Here is an 18,970-nt window from a genome sequence, read left to right as displayed (position 1 = left end):
GTTTTCAGCCCAAAAAAAAACAAGAAGAATTCGTCATTAATTGAAATTTGAGTTCTGGAAATTCCATAAGGGACAGTAGATTCAAAAGACAACACATACCAACAAAGTATGGTTTAAAACCAAGAACATCGTTTTCCATGAGTCGTAGTATTTTTTTTTTTTTCCCTAAGAATCATGAGACGTATAGTCTAAAAACAAGAACATCGTTTTCCATATTGTATATATACGGAAAATGAAGCATCATACTTCTTATTCATGTTAAATTGAAAGGCATAAGGCTATAATCTCTAATGATGCCCAATTTTGTTCCGTGGTGGTACTTTTTTATTCCAATTTTCTTTCGGTGCTTTTCTGCTGCAGGTTGGTATGCGCTTCTGTTGGAATCATTTGGGATGTAATATATGATTCTACATTTTGGATTTTTCTTTGGAATTTTATATTATTTCTAAACAAAAATATTGATCTCATCATGCTTGTTATTATAAAGGAAATTCCAACACTACTCTCGAGCCTATAAATACCAACACTAGAAATTAATCACATATCCACCATCCAAAAAAAAAAAAAAAAAAACAAACCCTGAAAAATCAATCAAATCCATATTTTTGTGGCCATACAAACTTGTGGCCATACAAACACAATGGGTGTTTTCACTTTTGAGATTGAGACCACCTCAACTATCCCGCCGGCAAGACTTTTCAAGGCCTTAGCTCTCGATGTCGACAATCTCGTTCCCAAGATTGCACCCCAAGCGGTCAAGTCCGCCGAGGTTTTGGAGGGAAACGGAGGACCCGGAACCATCAAGAAGATTACCTTTGGTGAAGGCAGCCAATTCAAGTATGTGAAGCACCAAGTTGGTGAGATTGATGCTGAAAACTTCACGTATAGTTACTCCATTATTGAAGGTGATGCTTTGGGTGATGTCGTTGAGAAGGTCTCTTATGAGACCAAGTTGGTGGCGTCCGCAAACGGCGGATCCATTGTGAAGAGCATCAGCAAGTACTACACCAAGGGGGACTATGAGATCAAGGAAGAGGAAGTTGAGGAAGGCAAAGAAAAGGCCGCCGGTTTGTTCAAGCTCATCGAAGGCTACCTCTTGGCCAACCCTAATGCCTACAACTAAAGTTCAATTTTACGTTTTATTTGTTTTATATAACGGATTGATGAACCCCGTCCTCTCAAACCCAGGCCTTATCTCACTCTGCCTCATATCATTTGAGTCAAATGATATGAATTGGCGGCTTTGTCGTATGTTGTTTTACGACAACATATCTAGTTCAGTTTTACGTGTTTTTTTTTTTTTTATAACAGATTGAACCCCGTCCTCTCAAACCCAAGTCTTATCTCAGTCTGCCTCATATCATTTGATTCAAACGCTATGAATTAGCGGCTTTGTCGTATGTTGCTTTTTCTTTTTCATTTTTCTCCTTCTTTTCGGTGTGCAATTCGCTACTAAATAAGGGGTTATATGTTATGTTGGCTTGAACCGTAAATGTTGCTTTTGTTTTCAATTTTGATAAATAAAAGGCAAACCCTATTTGATGATACCTCAGAAAAATCTGTACGTAGATCAGTTTTCTGACTTTAGAAAGGGATCAATATAGGAATTAATTTACATCAAAAAAATACTTTTGGTTGAAAGACTGTCTAGTGTAATATTCACATTCTTCTCTAACGCTAGAGTTAAAATCCCTCGTTTCAAGTTTCCAATAATATATATCTGTGTGTTCATATAATCCTTTTATGATGGGAACTGGGAAAACGACAACAAGGTACAAACGACAGTAACATCAAGAACAACAATATTGATAACGACATGAACCTGAGAAACAGTATAGAGCACAAAATTAATGATATCATTGCAATGGACAGTATCCTAAAACACAACATCAACACTGTAGCAAAACGGCAAGGCAACAACGATGCAAACATCGTGAGTAGAGAAACGACAACGATAATACAAACAACAATAACCTTGAAAAACGACATCAAATCTGCAAACAACATGGAATTAGAAACGACAATAATTTGCATATGATATGGACTATAAAAAAATGATAAAAGGACTATGCACAACATTAACCTGAAAAGGGACACGAAGTACCAAAAAAAACAGCAATGAACTAAAAAGACGACATCATCTGAGAAAATGACAGCAAATAAGAAACGATTTTTAAAATACATACTCTTAATATTTTTCTCTTTTTCTTTTTTGTTCATACTTTTTGTTTTCTCATTGCATGTATTGGTTGTAGATTGTTGGGCAGAACCGCATCAAAGGCAAGTTGAGGAGACACTCATCAGATTGTTTGTCAATAAAAAACTCGGGTCTATGTCAAGAATAATTTTTGGTGGCTATTTTTAGCTCCTGGTTTTATACTTTACCGTATAATATGTTCGCAGAAAGAAAAAAGTCAAAAACCCTGGACATATTATATAGGAAAATTTTCATTTTAGTACCTTGTATAATATCAAAATATGAGTTTGGTACCCTGTATTTTTTAAAATGAAATTTTCCCTATTATATTTATTAACTATTGTTCTGAGAAGTACAAATTGTCAAATCTAATTGGTTGCTGTTTTTGGTTTTTTTTTTTTTTTTTGGCTGCAAAATGCTAATTGGTTGTTACTTGCTTTCTTTCTAACCGTCAAATTCGTCAGTTTTAACTTTGTTACTATATGTTGGTTAGTATTCTCAATAAGTGAACCAGATTATTTGGTTGATCCAAATTTACCAAGATTCAAGGTCCAAACCGCATTTGGTATGGTTATTTTAGTTAATTTTTTCGGTCGAGGTTAATTAACAAAACTCATCCAACCGCACTTATAGTTTGGTAGAAATTTGCATAAATAACCTCCCCAACTACACTGCGCTCACCCCTAATTGAGGCAAGAAAACAATTATTAAAAAAAAAAGTTGAATAAAATGACCCATGAGACTGAGCTCCCAATTGATATAGTTAAATTGAATGATGATATAGTCACTATATTTTTCCTTCACACCAGGATTACCAGCATTAGCAGTTTTCTAATTTATCAAATTTGCACCATTAGGTTATTATATATCTTGTTTTTATTCCACGAATAAGAATATTTATCATCTAAACTAATAGCATCATATAAGAAAGCATTCATCGTTAATATCATCTTTAGCATCCACAATATAACTTAGGATTAATTTCAAAAATTCTCCATGAACTATGACCCTTTTAACACTTTGCCTCCTGAATTTTAAAAAGTAACATCCGTTCTCCCTGAACTTTGTTCCGTTAACAAGTTTTCTCCTTCTATTATAATGAGTGACGGAATTCACTACGTGTCAAGCACATGACCCATTTGAGGAGGGTATTATCGTAAATTAACCAGCAACAACCCTTCCAAGCATTAAAGAAAGAAAACCCATATAATTTACAACAAAAGGGGAATAAAATCCTAGATCCAGGCAAGTTATAAGATTTCTCTCCTTTTTTCTTAAAAAAAAAATTTTCAACCCCTCATCTTGGTTCCGAACACAGAAAAGACATTCCCCCTTTTTTTTCCTTTTTCCCCCTAAAATTCGGGTTTCAAACATAACCTTTTTATCTACTCCTTCCACAATCTCATCTTCACATTCTGCGAGCAAATTATAACAACAGTATAACCCAAATTAATGCCATTATTTTCCACCCAATGAGCTAAGATTTCCATTCCAAAGCAATCCATTTTGATTTTTGTACAATAACCTATTCCATCCCATCCCATCCCATCCCATCATAGAATTAGAGGCAAAAGGGGAATGAAAGATTGTATCAGAACAAAAACGATCACAATTCATCTCCTCAAAGAGCAAAAAATTCCAACTTCAATGAAAATTTACAAACAAAAATGAAAACCAACTGTGGAGGAGCTTTGTAATGACCGGGAAAAATTTAGGTCTAATCCGGACAATCCGGTATTTGACCGAAATCCTTTCCGGAATAGTAAGTAGTAGAATTTTGATGTAATCAATAAAATGTTATGTATAAACTTTATGTACTGGGTAAAATTTTCCGAAAAATGTAAAGTTATAATACGAATATTTTTACAAAAAAAATTCGTGAATGTCAGTTATGAATAGTGAAATATAAGTTAAAAGTTAAAAATTTTAACGGGTATATTTTAGCTATGAAAAACTGAAATATTTGATTTATGACCAAATGACCAGTTAGAAAAAGAGTAGAAATATTGAAAGTAAGGAAAATAGCAAAAGTTCCTGAAATAGGATTTTTCTGAGTCAGTTAAAACGGGAAACTGCTAAAAAATGAGTACCGCAAGGGTACGTATTTTGGGCAATTCTGAATCAAAAAAATGAAAATTTCAAAAAAAGAAATTGACTAAGGAGACACCCAAGAGAATTGGGTTGGACATGAGAAGTTTGACCCAGGGTGCTCGACAGTCCAGAAAAGCAGTATAGAACCTGTATTGGTTGTGGAACAATCAGTACCGGAAAGAAACTAGTTTTGAGAAACGGAAAGTTTAGTCTCGACAAGAAAAATGTGGGGAACATAGAACCACTTAAATTAAGTGTTAAACTTAAGTAGAATTTGTAAAATTTAATTATGAAAATTAAAGTAATTATTTTAATCTAGAAAGTAATATTAGAGATTATTAAAAATAATATTATAATATTCATTATGTCTAAAAAGAGGCCCACGGAAGACCATTAGAAACCAAAGTGTTTCTTTGCCTAAGTGTGGCCGAGAGAATAGAAAAAAGGAGAGAAAAGAGAGAAAACAAAGAGAAATCCAAGAATCAACCGATTTCATCAGAATTTTTTCTGTTTAGTCCAGTAGAAACGCAACCTGAGGCATTCTAGCGGAGAATTTCAACTTCTCAAGGTAAGATTCGGATTTTTCATGAGAAACTGCTCGCTTTTTCTTTTTGATGAACAGTAACTCATCTCGGAAAAAATCCGTAAAACTGAAAAATGGAACCGAGGTTTTGTCAGGGACTAGGATAGGAGTTCAACATGTAATTATAAAAACGATTGAACAAAAATATTTGAATTTACACTAGGAAATCCGAAAACCCTAGAAATGGAGAAAATGTGTTTTGTTCAATTTTATGTTGGAATTTGTGTTCAAGAATATGAATCTTGACTCCAGGTACCAAAATCGAAATTAGAATGAGTTATTGAAAACTCAGGAAATGAGAAAAACATGACGAAACTCTGCCGAAATTTAGTTTGAGTAATTTGAACTAAAACTGAATTTCAAGAGGAATATGGGATTAAAGTGTGGTCAAAGAAAGATGTTTCGATAATCGGTGATGGTTAGAAAACCGAACACAATGAGAATTCACAGTTTTGGACCGAAACTGAGAATTAGGCCCATGACTGAGTAACTTGCACGATTTTAGTGCAAATCCTTGAGATAGGAAATGGATTGAGGTTGAATACCAATCATAAGGATTGTAGACCTTTCCGAAGTAAATTTCAATGTAATTATTGATCTTAGATTGTAAATCTAACGATCGAAAAATTTATGCAATAGGGCCGATTAACGGTTGAAGTCAGAAAGCATAAAGGGAGACAAAGGACACGTTGTTAGCAAAGCTTCGGTAAGTACAATAGTTTTTCTATGGCTATATCACGAACAAGCTTACTTTTCTATGTTGCACAAAAAAATTGTGCATCTAGTAGAATTTTGAATGTTAGATACAATGTCAATGTTAGATACTATGTTAGGTATGTATCTACAAGACTTATATAATCATAGAACTTTATTCTGCAAAAAAGTATGTATTGATTTTAAGTCGAGATCAAACTAAGAGAAATGAAAGGTTAAACTTCAACGAAAAGTTAATATCATGATAAAATGCTCAATAATGCACAAATTCTTAAGATTTAACTAGAGTTACCATTTCAATGAGAAAATTGATAAACGGTAAGAGACTAAACATCTTGTTTGTACTAGCCTTCGAAGGAAAGGTTATTATGAGACTATGAAAGATATGAAACCGTGACTGAGTTGGATTGGTTAGCTACCCCACTCCTTACTGGTTATGCGGACTATGGTACAATAGGACAGGGCCCATAACAAGTAAAAGACATCAAAATGAAAAACAGAAACCAATCCATATAAAGGTACGGTATCTGTAAAGAAGAATGAAAAGAATGAGAAACAGAAAATGAAAGTTGTTCAGAACGTGAAAATACGATGTGAACGACTAAAATGAGAAAACAAAATAAAGAATGTAATGAAAGAAGAAGAACATAAGCCATACACGCTTTTGTAGCACATAATGTATTATGATATATGACATGAATGCATATATGGGTATGAATAATTATTGCATCTATTATGACCTATTGATACTTGTTGAGCGAAAGCTCATTAAGTTTGTTCGTGATGTAGGAAGCTCGGGTAAGGCACCGGCTCCCTGAAACTTATTGCTGGGCATGCAGAGAGGATGCAGCAGTGGAGTATGGGCAAGTGGGTTGTGGATGTATCATGTGTTTTGGAAACGCTGCTGAACATTATGTGTAAAAAAAAATAGTGCTTTATGTATTTTGATGACTAATGTAACAGAATGCTGTCAGAATGCTACAGCATTTTAGGTACGACTAATATAACAGAATGTTGTAAGAATGCTACAGCATTTTAAGAATGACTAATGTACAGAATGCTGTTAGAATGCTATAGCATTTTACGAATAGTTGAAAACAGAAGGCCAGCTAAATGCTACAGCATTTAGACGTACATGGTAAGAATGAAAAAAATTGGCTTGAATTTGTAAGAGGTTATAACTAGTAAGTAGTAGAGGTTAAGTATGAACTTAGGATGATGATCAAAAGTTAGGGTCGTCACAAGCTTGGCTGTCGCGACGGCGCTCGCACAGGGAAAGGGTCTCCGGTGGTGGCACAGTCACCTGTGCTCTGACGTTTGATGGCTAGGGATCACTGATGAGCTCAAATATAAGGGATTACAAATGTATTTTGTTGGGCCTTTTTCTGATTATGAGGATATAAGCGTAATTTTACTTTCAATTCTCACTAAATAAGTGACATTTGGCAATTCCGTCACTTATTGTAACAGAAGGGAAAACTTGTTAACTGGATAAAGTTCGGGGAGAACGGATATTATTTTTTAAAATTTGAGAGACAAAGTGTTAAATGGGGTCATAGTTCGGGGGGAATTTTTGAAATTAATCCTATAACTTATAATTCTAGGGGCATCGATGTTGATAACATCCTCAACAAAGAAAGAATTATTATCAAATTAGTCTTATAAGATTCTTTAATTTTATGTTGCCTATAAGAAATCCAAACTTTTTTGTTGATTCATCTTATTCAACTACATCTTCCGACCACAAAAAATAAAAAAGACAAAAAAGATTTACGGCTGCTCTAATATTATAATTTGCTCACAAATAATTGATCAATCGGTATTAGGCATGAACATATTCTACCTTAAAATTTTGTAGGCCAACTATTAAATAACTAGGCAACAATTTTGTACTAGTCATATTGAAATACAATGCACAGAAGAGTTACAAAAATAATCAACTTCCCCTAAACTTAAATTTATTAGAAAAATCTAAATCGGCCGATATATCTAAAATAATGTGTATTTATTTATTGCTTGCTTTACAATATTCGTCTAACATGGTTATTATATTAGTAGTTATATGCTTATATCTTTTTTATGCTTTCTGCTAGTTTCATGTTGATACATTTCTAAATTTGGGATTTTTCCTTGGCAGTTCATATTAATTTCTAATAAATTGTGATCTCATCATGCTTATTATAAATAAAATTCCACAAGTAAAGAAACATGCAACCACGTTCTACTCTCGAGCCTATAAATGACACCACGAGAAATCAAAAATCCACTGTCCAAAAATCCCTTCAAAAACAAAATATCCTTCTTGCCATACAAACGCGCGCAATGGTTGTTCTCACTTTTAGACTGAGACCACCTCATATCCCGCCGGCGAGACTTTAAGGCCACAGTTGCTGACGGTCTCGTTCCAAAAATTGCACCCCAAGCCATTAAGTCCGTCGAGGTCTTGGAGAGAAACTGAGGACCCGGGACCACCGAGAAGATTACCTTTGGTGAAGGTAGCCAAATCAAGTATGTGAAGCAAGTTGGTGAGATTGATGCTGAAAACTTGATAGGAGCTCCAATATTGAAGGTGATCGTGTTTGAGGTGATGTTGAGAAGACCTCTTTCGAGATCAAGTTGGCGGCGTCCGCAGGTCGTGGATCCATTGTGAGGATCATCATCAAGTACTACACCAAGATCGGTGACTACAAGATCATGGAATAGCAATTTAAGGAAGGCGAAAAAATGGCCTCCGGTCTTTTTAAGCTCATCGATGACTACCTTTTGGCCAACCCTAATGCCTACAACTAAAGTTGCCTTTAGTCATTTATACAATGTGGGACGGAACCTCGTCCCCTCAAACTTTTTTGTTGGCGCAAAACAATTCGAGGCTTTGCATAACATACTATTTCTTAATTGAAAGGTAATTACGAAAGTACTTGTTTTAATGTACTAGGAAAGGAAAGTACTTTCATATTAAGAAATCAACAATAGAGAACGCGGTGCCTTTAAAAAAAATCTATATTGGTGAAAAATATTCTCTGAATAATTAATGGTCGACAAATCCTACTTCAATTATAAAATATATCGTCCTAGAATTCAAAGATTTTGGTATTGGACATGGTTGTCTGAACTGGGTTTCTAATTTTTCACGTTAATGTAGGTGTATGTGAGCATACTTTTCTCTAGAAATAATACGAGCATTATTTTATAAAATATATAAATTCTTTTTTTTTTTTTTAAAGAAATCACGTTCGACCGCAACCTCTCTCAAAGTCCTATTCCACTTCATGCCACCTAAATCTCTAGTGCCACTAAACCAGACGGTTTTAGACGATGTCTACATTAAGTTGATTTATGGGAAAAGATTTACGACTTGTATTCACGTTTTAAAGACTACTAAACAATGCAACCTTTTCAATTCTTCTACTCTCTCGCAGAGCTCCTCCACTGAAACACCAAATTTGTTCCGAGACTTGGTCCCAGAAATTAGACACTTCCACAAATTATCAACATTAGTCTTCTAATTAAGATTCTTTAACTTGTTTTGTAACGAGAAAGTTCTTTGTCTTTTCTTGGCGAATATATGCAGTTTTCTGAATTGATTTATCTTATTCAACTACATCTGCCGGCCACAAAAATAAAAAAGACAAGGGAAAAGATTTACAATTGCTCTAATCTTATAATTTTCTCACGAATAATGGTCAATCGGTATTCTCATTTTAAAGAGTACTCTAATGTTCATTCCGTGGGAGGCATGAATATATATTCTAGCAATAGCTTAAATGACTGCTCGACAATTTTATACTAATCATATTGAAATACAATTATATATGTGCGGAAAAGTTAAAATAATCAACTTCCCGCAAAAGTATTAGAAAAATATATACTAATCAGCCAATATATCTAAAATAATGTGTATTTATTTTTTTATTTACTTGCTTCGCAATATTCATCAATGATTATTATATTGGTTTTCGATAATTAAAATGGTTATTCGTAATTGTAAGCTTGTTAATTTGTAATTGTTATTGTTAGTGTATTTAGTTATTGGCTTATTTTTGGCAAACTATTTGAAAAAACTATTTTGAGTAGATTGGTTGTAATTTGGTGGTAAGCTTGGCTGGCACAACAATTTGGGTGTATCTTAAGGAAAGTTTTGGTGGCACGGCAAAGGAATTGATTTGTATTGCAAAAAGTGAAGAGTTGACTGGGAGAATTAATTGCTGAGAGATTTGGAGGTTGGATATGGTCTTTTGATTGAGTCTTGTACGAGAGAAAAAAAATATGCACAGAGCATGCACTGAATGTATGGTTGTGTGATAGTGAGCTGAGAAAACGTGAGATTGTGTATGTGAGAATGAGATGGTAATAATAAGAGTCGCTTAATGTGTTGCGACGGATTGGGAGAACACTTTTGAAGTGCTTCTTCGGGAGAAGATTTCTTTGGTTTCGGGAGAAAACCGTTAAGATGAGTGGTGCTCGCTGATCAAGTCTTCTAAGGAGATTCTAGGCAACGGCAACATTGTCAAGGAGGGAGTCGTTAAGTGTGTAAGACCGTTTCGGTCCTTTGTAATCTTTTGAACTTAGTGGATTGATCACTGTCTGGGCGTGGTCCTGCAGAGTAGGTGTGCGTACCGAACTGCGATACCATTTTCTGGTGTTCTTTATTGTTTCTGTATTTTTTATTTGCTGGCTTAATTTCAAAGTTTCTATTATAACAGTGTTACAGTAAAGTGTTGTAACACTTTCTGTGACACCAATGACCAAAACAGACCTTTCAATTGGTATCAGAGCAGTTCACTAACCGTTTGTTTGGTGAGATTTTGGGATTTGGTCTGTTACAGCAGGTATGGATTTCATGAATGAAGGTGGCTCAGTTTCACGTCCTCCTCTTCTAGATGGTTCAAACTACTCCTATTGGAAAGTACGTATGAAGGCGTTCTTCAAAGCTATCGATGAAAAGGCTTGGCAGGCTGTCTTGACTGGCTGGGATCATCCAGTAACAAAGGACTCTGAGGGGAAGGAAAATTTGAAGCCCGAAATTAGTTGGTCAACTGAAGAGGACAGGTTGGCAAACAACAATTCTAGAGTGCTAAATGCCATTTTCAACGGGATAGATGCGAGTCAATTCAAGCTTATTTCAACGTGTGAAACAGCCAAGGATGCTTGGGAGATACTGCAAACGGCTCATGAAGGCACGGCTGCCGTGAGGCTCTCAAAACTCCAAATCCTTACTACAAGGTTTGAGAATCTCCGGATGCAAGAACATGAAACAATTTTTGTGTTTAACTCAAAATTGTGTGATAAAGCCAATGAGGCATTTGCTCTTGGTGAGAAGTTATCAAAGGAGAAGCTTATGAGGAAGGCTTTGAGGTCTCTTCCACGGAGGTTTGCTTACAAGGTGGCTGCAATCGAGGAAGCCAAGGATATTCGAACCATGAAACTTGATGAGTTAATGGGTTCTCTACGCACATTTGAGATGAACTTGAATGAAGACAAAAAAGAGAAAGAGATAGCTTTGCAAGTAGAGGTACAAAAGTCTCATCATGAAGAATATTCGGATGATCATGAAGACTTGGCAGAGACTCTTGCCTTACTGACAAAAAACTTCAACAGAGTAATGAAAAAATTCAACAAGAAGAACCGGAATCCAAGTTTTGGAAATATCAACAATCAAAACACAAATTACCCCAACACCAGCAATCCTCAAAGGAACAAATCTGCAGCAAATAACGTCGACCTGAAAATGAAGAACAAGGGTATCCAATGTCGAGAGTGTGATGGATTCGGGCACATTCAAGCAGAGTGCGCCAACACTCTTAAGAAGAAAAAGAAGTCCTTCAATACAACTTGGAGTGACGAGGAATCAGAGGGGAGTCAAGAAGAAGATGATCATGTGAGCAACTATGTTGCTTTTAATGTTTTTACTGATGAAAATGCCTCAGCTGATAGTGTCACAAGTGTTGCTGCAGATAGTGTTACAACAACTGTTGCGACAGAATCAGCCAGTAAAGAAAAATATGAGTCTGACTTAGAATCAGATTACAGCAGTGACGGTGAAGAACTCACAAAAGATGCTATACAGGAAGCATACAAAACCATGTTTGAAAAATGGGTTAAAGTATGCAAACTGAACAAGGCTTTGGAGGATCGTGTGAATGACCTTCTTAGAGAAAATGAAGGTATGAAAAGAAACATGGATGATCTTAAAATGTTGATTGGTGAAAAAGAGAAGAAGTAGGCTGAGATGAAAGCTGAATTGGAACATGCACAGAAGACGTTGAAAATGATGAACTCGGGAACTTCGAAATTGGATCATATCCTAACCATGGGAAAAGCTAATGGTGATCATTATGGACTTGGATTCTCTGGAAAAGGCTCTACGTCCAAAACTGTCTTTGTGAAGGAGCAAGTCACACAGGAACCACAACCTGTGATTGGGAAACGTGTTTCAGATTTTCAATAGCGACGTAGGAGGTTTATTCCCATTTGTCACTACTGCAACGTTCCGGGACACATTAGACCATGGTGCTATAAATATCATAATGATCTTAAAAAGGGAATGGCTCATGTCTCATCAAGTCTCACAGGGAAAACATTTGCGAGAAACAGGACTACTCGTCATGTGTGGATGAGAAAAACTGATTTATTATGTCATGTGGCTTACACTTCCTTGAAAGCAAGTTCGGTCGATTCATGGTATTTCGATAGCGGTTGCTCCAAGCATATGACAGGAGAAAGCAAGTTTTTAAAAAATGTTCAAACCTGCACTGAAGGACATGTTACGTTTGGAGATGGTGTCAAAGGAAGAGTTCTTAGAAAAGGAGTGCTGGATGTAGATGGGTTTCCAAGACTAAAGAATGTTTTGCTTGTTGAAGGATTAAAAGCAAACTTGATTAGCATCAGTCAACTGTGCGACCAAGATCTACATGTGAAGTTCTCTAAGAACAAATGTCTAGTATTTGACAAGTCTGAGAAGTGTGTTATGGAGGGTTCAAGATCTTCAGATAACTGTTACATGTTGACATCTCCTGTAGCGTGTTTCAAAATAATTGTGGAGGAAACTGAACTATGGCATGAAAAACTTGGCCATTTGAATTACAGAAATCTAAAGAAGATTGTTAACATTGGAGCTGTAAGAGGAGTTCCCAAGCTGAAACCAGAGTCTACTGGAATTTTTGGTCCATGTCAAATCGGCAAACAGAAGAAAGTGTCACACAAGGAGTTGCAATGGATTTCTACAACACAGGTTCTTGAATTGCTCCACATGGATCTTATGGGGCCAATGCAGGTGGAGAGCATTGCTAGAAAGAAATATGTGTTTGTGTGTGTAGATGATTACTCTCGGTACACGTGGGTGGACTTCATAAGAGAAAAATCGGATACGTTCGAAGTATTTAAAAACTTGTGCACAAGGTTGAAAAGGGAAAGAAATTGCAACATTGGGACGACCTGGGAAAGAGATTGCAACATTGGGAAGATTGTGAGAATCAGAAGTGACCATGGAAAGGAATTTGAAAACTCAGTTTTTGCTGATTTCTGCAATAAGCATGGTATAGCTCATGAATTTTCTGCTCCGAAAACACCTCAACAGAACGGTGTGGTAGAAAGGAAAAATAGGACCATTCAAGAGATGGCAAGGGTGATGTTGAACTCCAAGAGGCTGTCTTTTAGATTATGGACAGAAGCGATGAATACTGCATGCTATACAATCAACAGGGTGTATCTTAGACCACATACAAAGCTTACTCCCTATGAAATCTGGAAGGGTAGAAAGCCAAATCTCAACTATTTTCACATTTTTGGGAGTGTGTGCTATATACTCAATGACCGAGATCAGCGCAGAAAGCTTGATGCCAAAAGTGATGAGGGAGTGTTTCTTGGTTACTCTACATGTAGCAGAGCCTATCGAGTCTACAACAAGAGAACACAGAAGATTATAGAATCTGCGAATGTAGTGGTGGATGACCTTAAGGAGGCAGTCAGAATGACCACTGATGATGAGGTTCTCGAAGATATTGGAACTAAAGATCAACAAGCTGAAAAACAACCTGTTGAAGAAAGTGTCACAGACGATGTTGCAACACCATTTGAGACATATTCACCAAAAGCCGAGACAGAAGTATTTGATGCTGCAGATCCTACCACTAGAGAACCATCCTCTAGAATCAAAAAGAATCATCCAGTTGAAGGGATTATTGGCAACATTGATGAAGGAATACGTACTAGAGACAAGCCTAGATTGAACTACAGTGACATTGTGAGATATGTGTGCTATACATCCAAAATGGAACGGAAGAATGTGAAAGAAGCCTTAGAAGATGAGCTCCGGATTAATGCCATGCAGGAAGAATTGGGACGGTTCGAGAGAAATGATGTGTGGGACTTAGTTCCACGACCAAGTAACTCCAATGTTATTGGCACTAAGTGGATTTTCAAGAACAAGACAGATGAGCATGGAAATGTTACAAGAAACAAAGCCAAACTTGTAGCTCAGGGGTATACACAAGTAAAAGGAGTGGATTTTGAGGAGACATTTGCACCGGCGGTAGCAAGACTTGAATCAATTCGTCTCCTGTTATCATTTGCTTGTCTTATGGGTATAAAAATGTTCTAGATGGATGTTAAGAGTGCATTTTTGAATGGTTTTCTGGATGAAGAGGTTTTTGTTTAACAACCCAAAGGTTTTGAAGATCCACAGCAGTCTGACCATGTTTACAAACTGAAAAAGGCGCTATATGGGCTTAAACAAGCACCAAGAGCATGGTATGAACGACTGACTGAATTCTTGAACAAGAAAGGCTACAAGAGAGGGGGAGTAGACAAGACTTTGTTTGTCAAGAAATTTGGAAATGGGATCATCATAGCTCAGATTTATGTGGATGACATTGTGTTTGGATCAACATCACAAGCAAAAGTGGAGGAGTTTGTTGAACAAATGAAGAATGAGTTTGAGATGAGCATGGTAGGAGAACTGACTTACTTTCTTGGTCTGCAGGTGAAACAGATGAAAAATGGAATCTTTATCTCACAAAGTAAGTATGCAAGAAATTTAGTTCATAAATTTGGGCTAGTAAATGCTAGGCACATGAGAACACCAATGGGCACCAATGAGAAGTTGATTAAAGATGAAAATGGAGTCTCTGTCGATTCAACTCTTTATCGAAGCATGATTGGAAGCCTCTTGTATTTAACTGCAAGTAGGCCTGATATAAGCTTTAGTGTTGGCGTGTGTGCTAGATATCAGGCAAACCCCAAAGAATCACATTTGGCTGCAGTGAAGAGAATTGTTCGTTATGTTAGTGGGACGGTGGATCATGGAATTTGGTTCTCAAGTGATACAAATTCTAGTCTTGCAGGTTTCAGTGATGCGGACTGGGCAGGTAATGCAGATGACAGGAAGAGCACCTCAGGAGCATGTTTCTACTTAGGGAATAATCTGGTTTCCTGGTTCAGTAAGAAACAGAATTCGATCTCTTTATCAACCGCAGAGGCTGAATATATAACGGCAGGAAGTTGTTACACTCAATTGTTGTGGATGAAGCAGATGTTGGAAGACTATGGTATTTCACAAGATGTTTTGACAGTCTTTTGTGATAATACTAGTGCTATAAATATTTCAAAGAATCCTGTTCAACATTCTCGAATGAAGCACATCGATATACGACATCATTTTATCCGAGAATTGGTGGAGAACAAGACTGTCTTATTAGAGTATGTAACTATAGAGAAGCAACTTGCAGATATCTTTACAAAGCCTCTTAATGCTGTTCGGTTTGAGGCTTTACGGACAGCTTTGGGCATTTGTGTGATGTAATTATTTAGAAAAAATGACAATGCGTTTTGGTTGGGAGCTGTGTTTTAAAACAGCCGGTTCCTTCATTTGAAAATCTCAGCCCTAAATTACATTTTTCCTTCAGTAGCCTTGCCCTCTTTGTTTCTCAGAAATCTCTCCAAAATGGTGAGGACCCGAAGCAATCGAGTCTTCAATCGATTTCCCCCCAAGAAGTCTTCCGCGCCGTCGAAGAAGGTGAAGTTTTCTGCCCCTCGTCGAGATGCTCATGCCTCTGCTGACAACGAACCTGTCCCACTTACATGTCTTCCTCCTTCGGCAATTGTTCCTTACTCAAAGGCACCAATTTGCAATGAAGGAGATGAGATTTACTCTACTCCACACGGGTCTTCAGAACAAGAAAGTATTGCTCCTATTGCTCCTCTGTCTCCATCTCCTGAAGTGCCGAGTTTGGGTGAGAATCGGTCACCAACAAATTCTTCTAAGGATGTTGTGGATCAAGTGCTTGATGAAATGCCGCAGAGAGATTCTCCTCTGGATTTGAAGAAATTTGCAGCAAGACCGGGTTTTCCATCTTGGAGTTCTCGCTCTCATGAATTCCCATAAGGATTGAAGCCTCAGTTTTCACCATGTGTTGAAAAACAGAATCCTGAGCCATCCTCGAAGAAGCGGTCTCGGTCTTTAAGTGAATAATCTCTACATCCATGTGCACTTTCTTCAAATGATGAGGAAGAAGTTGTACTGGAACCCGTGGAACCAGTGTCAAAGGAGAAGTCTTCACAGCAATCAACAAAGAAGAGGAAGGATAAAGGTTCACCAATGCCAAGCAGAGTCACACGGTCTGTAGCAAAGTGTTTAGATTCTGCTCAAAAAGGCTCAAGTCCTTCACAAGAAAACACGAACAAGACCCAAACACCTGGTACATTCTCTACTTTTTACTCAGAGTTAAATAAGAAAGTATGGGATTCAGTTGTGTAGAGAAAATTTTTATCTGAACGGCTATTGCATGAAGACGAATTTAGGGAGTTAGGCGTGTTTGATTTACTTAAAGCACAGCATCTACTTGGAACGGTGACTAGGGTGCAGCCTTTTGTGAAAAATGTGGTTTATGAGTTCTATGCCAACTTGGTGGAAGAGATGAATAACCCTGCATCTGAAATGTATCACAAAGTATATGTCAGAGGTCGTTTGTTTGATTTTTCTCCTGATGTGATCAATGACTTCTTTGAAAGTAATCGCCCGATTGTGAACCGAGAGGTTGATTTTAATGTTATTATTGCTGAAATAACTGCAAATGTGCGAAGAAAATGGCCTCCTGCAAAGTCTTTTCTTGCAACAGAGTTAAACTTGAAATACTCCGCTCTTCATAAGATTGCTCTGAAAAATTGGATGCCAAGTATGCATGCAACAGGAGTAAAGAAACCTTTGGCAAAGCTTCTCTTTCTGATTGGTACGGCTACTTCTTTTGATCTTGGACAGTTAGTGTTTGATCAAATCATCAGCAATGCTGAAGCCACAATCACTTATCCAGTTCTTCCTATCCCTTCTCTCATTTATGGGATACTAACGAAGCAACATGATGTCAAGAAGTCGGATGAGGTGTTTGAGAAGGCGTCGAGGATAATTCGAATATCGAAGAAACTACATTCGGGAAAACATGTCGATGATGTTTAGGGGGAGCAGAGTTCTGATGAAGATGATAATGTTGAACCTAGTACTGCTCCAAGTGTCTCTGGTGGTGTTACAACAAGCTCTTCACAGTCCACAGTAGCGGTTCTGAATGCAAAAACTGTTCAATTTTTGTCCAAGGAATTACTCAATTTGTCAGCATATGAGTCTCATCTTCTTCGGGAAATGAAGCGGGTAGGATGCAAGAAGAAGGAGATCACTGCTCTTCTTAGAGATCTTCAGTCTTCCTCGGGTGCTGATGGACATGTTGGTACCTCACAGTAGTGTATCTTATTTACTATTTTTCCTATCATGTTTTTCTTTGGCTACTTTTTGTCGAAAAAGGGGAGAACATTTATTTAATCTAACCTCTTACCTTAGTCAGATTTATTTGTGTAATCAGTTTATTTTGGTAGTTTTGCCAAAAATAGCCAAAGCGTGAGATTGTTAGTGTATTTAGTTATTGGCTTATTTTTGGCAAACTATTTGAAAAAACTATTTTGAGTAGATTGGTTGTAATTTGGTGGTAAGCTTGGCTGGCACAACAATTTGGGTGTATCTTAAGGATAGTTTTGGTGGCACAGCAAAGGAATTGATTTGTATTGCAAAAAGTGATGAGTTGACTGGGAGAATTAATTGCTGAGAGATTTGGAGGTTGGATATGGTCTTTTGATTGAGTCTTGTACGAGAGAAAAAAAAATATGCACAGAGCATGCACTGAATGTATGGTTGTGTGATAGTGAGCTGAGAAAACGTGAGATTGTGTATGTGAGAATGAGATGGTAATGATAAGAGTCGCTTGATGTGTTGCAACGGATTGGGAGAACACTTTTGAAGTGCTTCTTCGGGAGAAGATTTCTTTGGTTTCGGGAGGAAACCGTTAAGACGAGTGGTGCTCGCTGATCAAGTCTTCTAAGGAGATTCTAGGCAACGGCAACATTGTCAAGGAGGGAGTCATTGAGTGTGTAAGACCGTTTTCGGTCCTTTGTAATCTTTTGAACTTAGTGGATTGATCACTGTCTGGGCGTGGCCCCACAGAGTAGGTGTGCACACCGAACTGCGATACCATTTTCTGGTGTTCTTTATTGTTTCTGCATTTAGTTTCTTGCATTTTTTATTTGCTGGCTTAATTTCAAAGTTTCTGTTATAACAGTGTTACAGTAAAATGTTGTAACACTTTCCGTGACACCAGTGACCAAAACAGACCTTTCAGTTATATTGTTATACGCATATAATGCGTGTTAATTTGTAGTGTTTCTGGAAAGGAAGAAAAAGATCATTTAAAAAAAAGGAAGAAAAAGATGGCTTGTTAATTTTCAGTACTCTCTAGAGCATGCCGTGCTAGAAATGAAATTAAAAAATGTTCATGTTTTCAGCCCAAAAAAAGAAAAGAAGAATTCGTCATTAATTGAAATTTGAGTTCTGGAAATTCCATAAGGGACAGTAGATTCAAAAGACAACACATACCAACAAAGTATGGTTTAAAACCAAGAACATCGTTTTCCATGAGTCGTAGTATTTTTTTTTTTTTCCCCCTGAGTATCATGAGACGTATAGTCTAAAAACAAGAACATCGTTTTCCATGTTGTATATATACGGAAAATGAAGCATCATACTTTTTATTCATGTTAAATTGAAGGGCATAAGGCTATAATCTCTAATGATGCCCAATTTTGTTCCGTGGTGTTAGTTTTTTCCTCTAATTTTCTTTCGGTGCCTTTTTCTGCAGGTTGGTATGCGCTTCTGTTGGAATCATTTGGGATGTAATATATGATTCTAGATTTTGGATTTTTCTTTGGAATTTTATATTGTTTCTAAACAAAAATATTGATCTCATCATGCTTGTTATTATAAAGGAAATTCCAACACTACTCTCGAGCCTATAAATACCAACACTAGAAATTAATCACATATCCACCATCCAAAAAAAAAAACCCTTGAA

General features: G+C 36.8%; 1 protein-coding gene across 1 annotated transcript; it reads left to right on the top strand.

Annotated features, from left to right (window-relative positions):
- Positions 1 to 640: 640 nt before the first annotated feature.
- Positions 641 to 1,123, top strand: LOC112092635 (major allergen Pru av 1-like). Its single transcript, XM_024169217.1, has one exon. It carries the CDS (start codon positions 641 to 643, stop codon positions 1,121 to 1,123), a length of 483 nt encoding a protein of 160 aa, XP_024024985.1.
- The last annotated feature ends 17,847 nt before the right edge of the window (positions 1,124 to 18,970 follow it).

Source organism: Morus notabilis, unplaced genomic scaffold (genome assembly GCF_000414095.1).
Source record: "Morus notabilis unplaced genomic scaffold, ASM41409v2 Scaffold757, whole genome shotgun sequence".
In the NCBI taxonomy this organism is placed as follows: domain Eukaryota; kingdom Viridiplantae; phylum Streptophyta; class Magnoliopsida; order Rosales; family Moraceae; genus Morus; species Morus notabilis.
The sequence above is the reverse complement of the archived record's forward strand: the minus strand, read 5'-3'. Positions and strand labels throughout refer to the sequence as shown.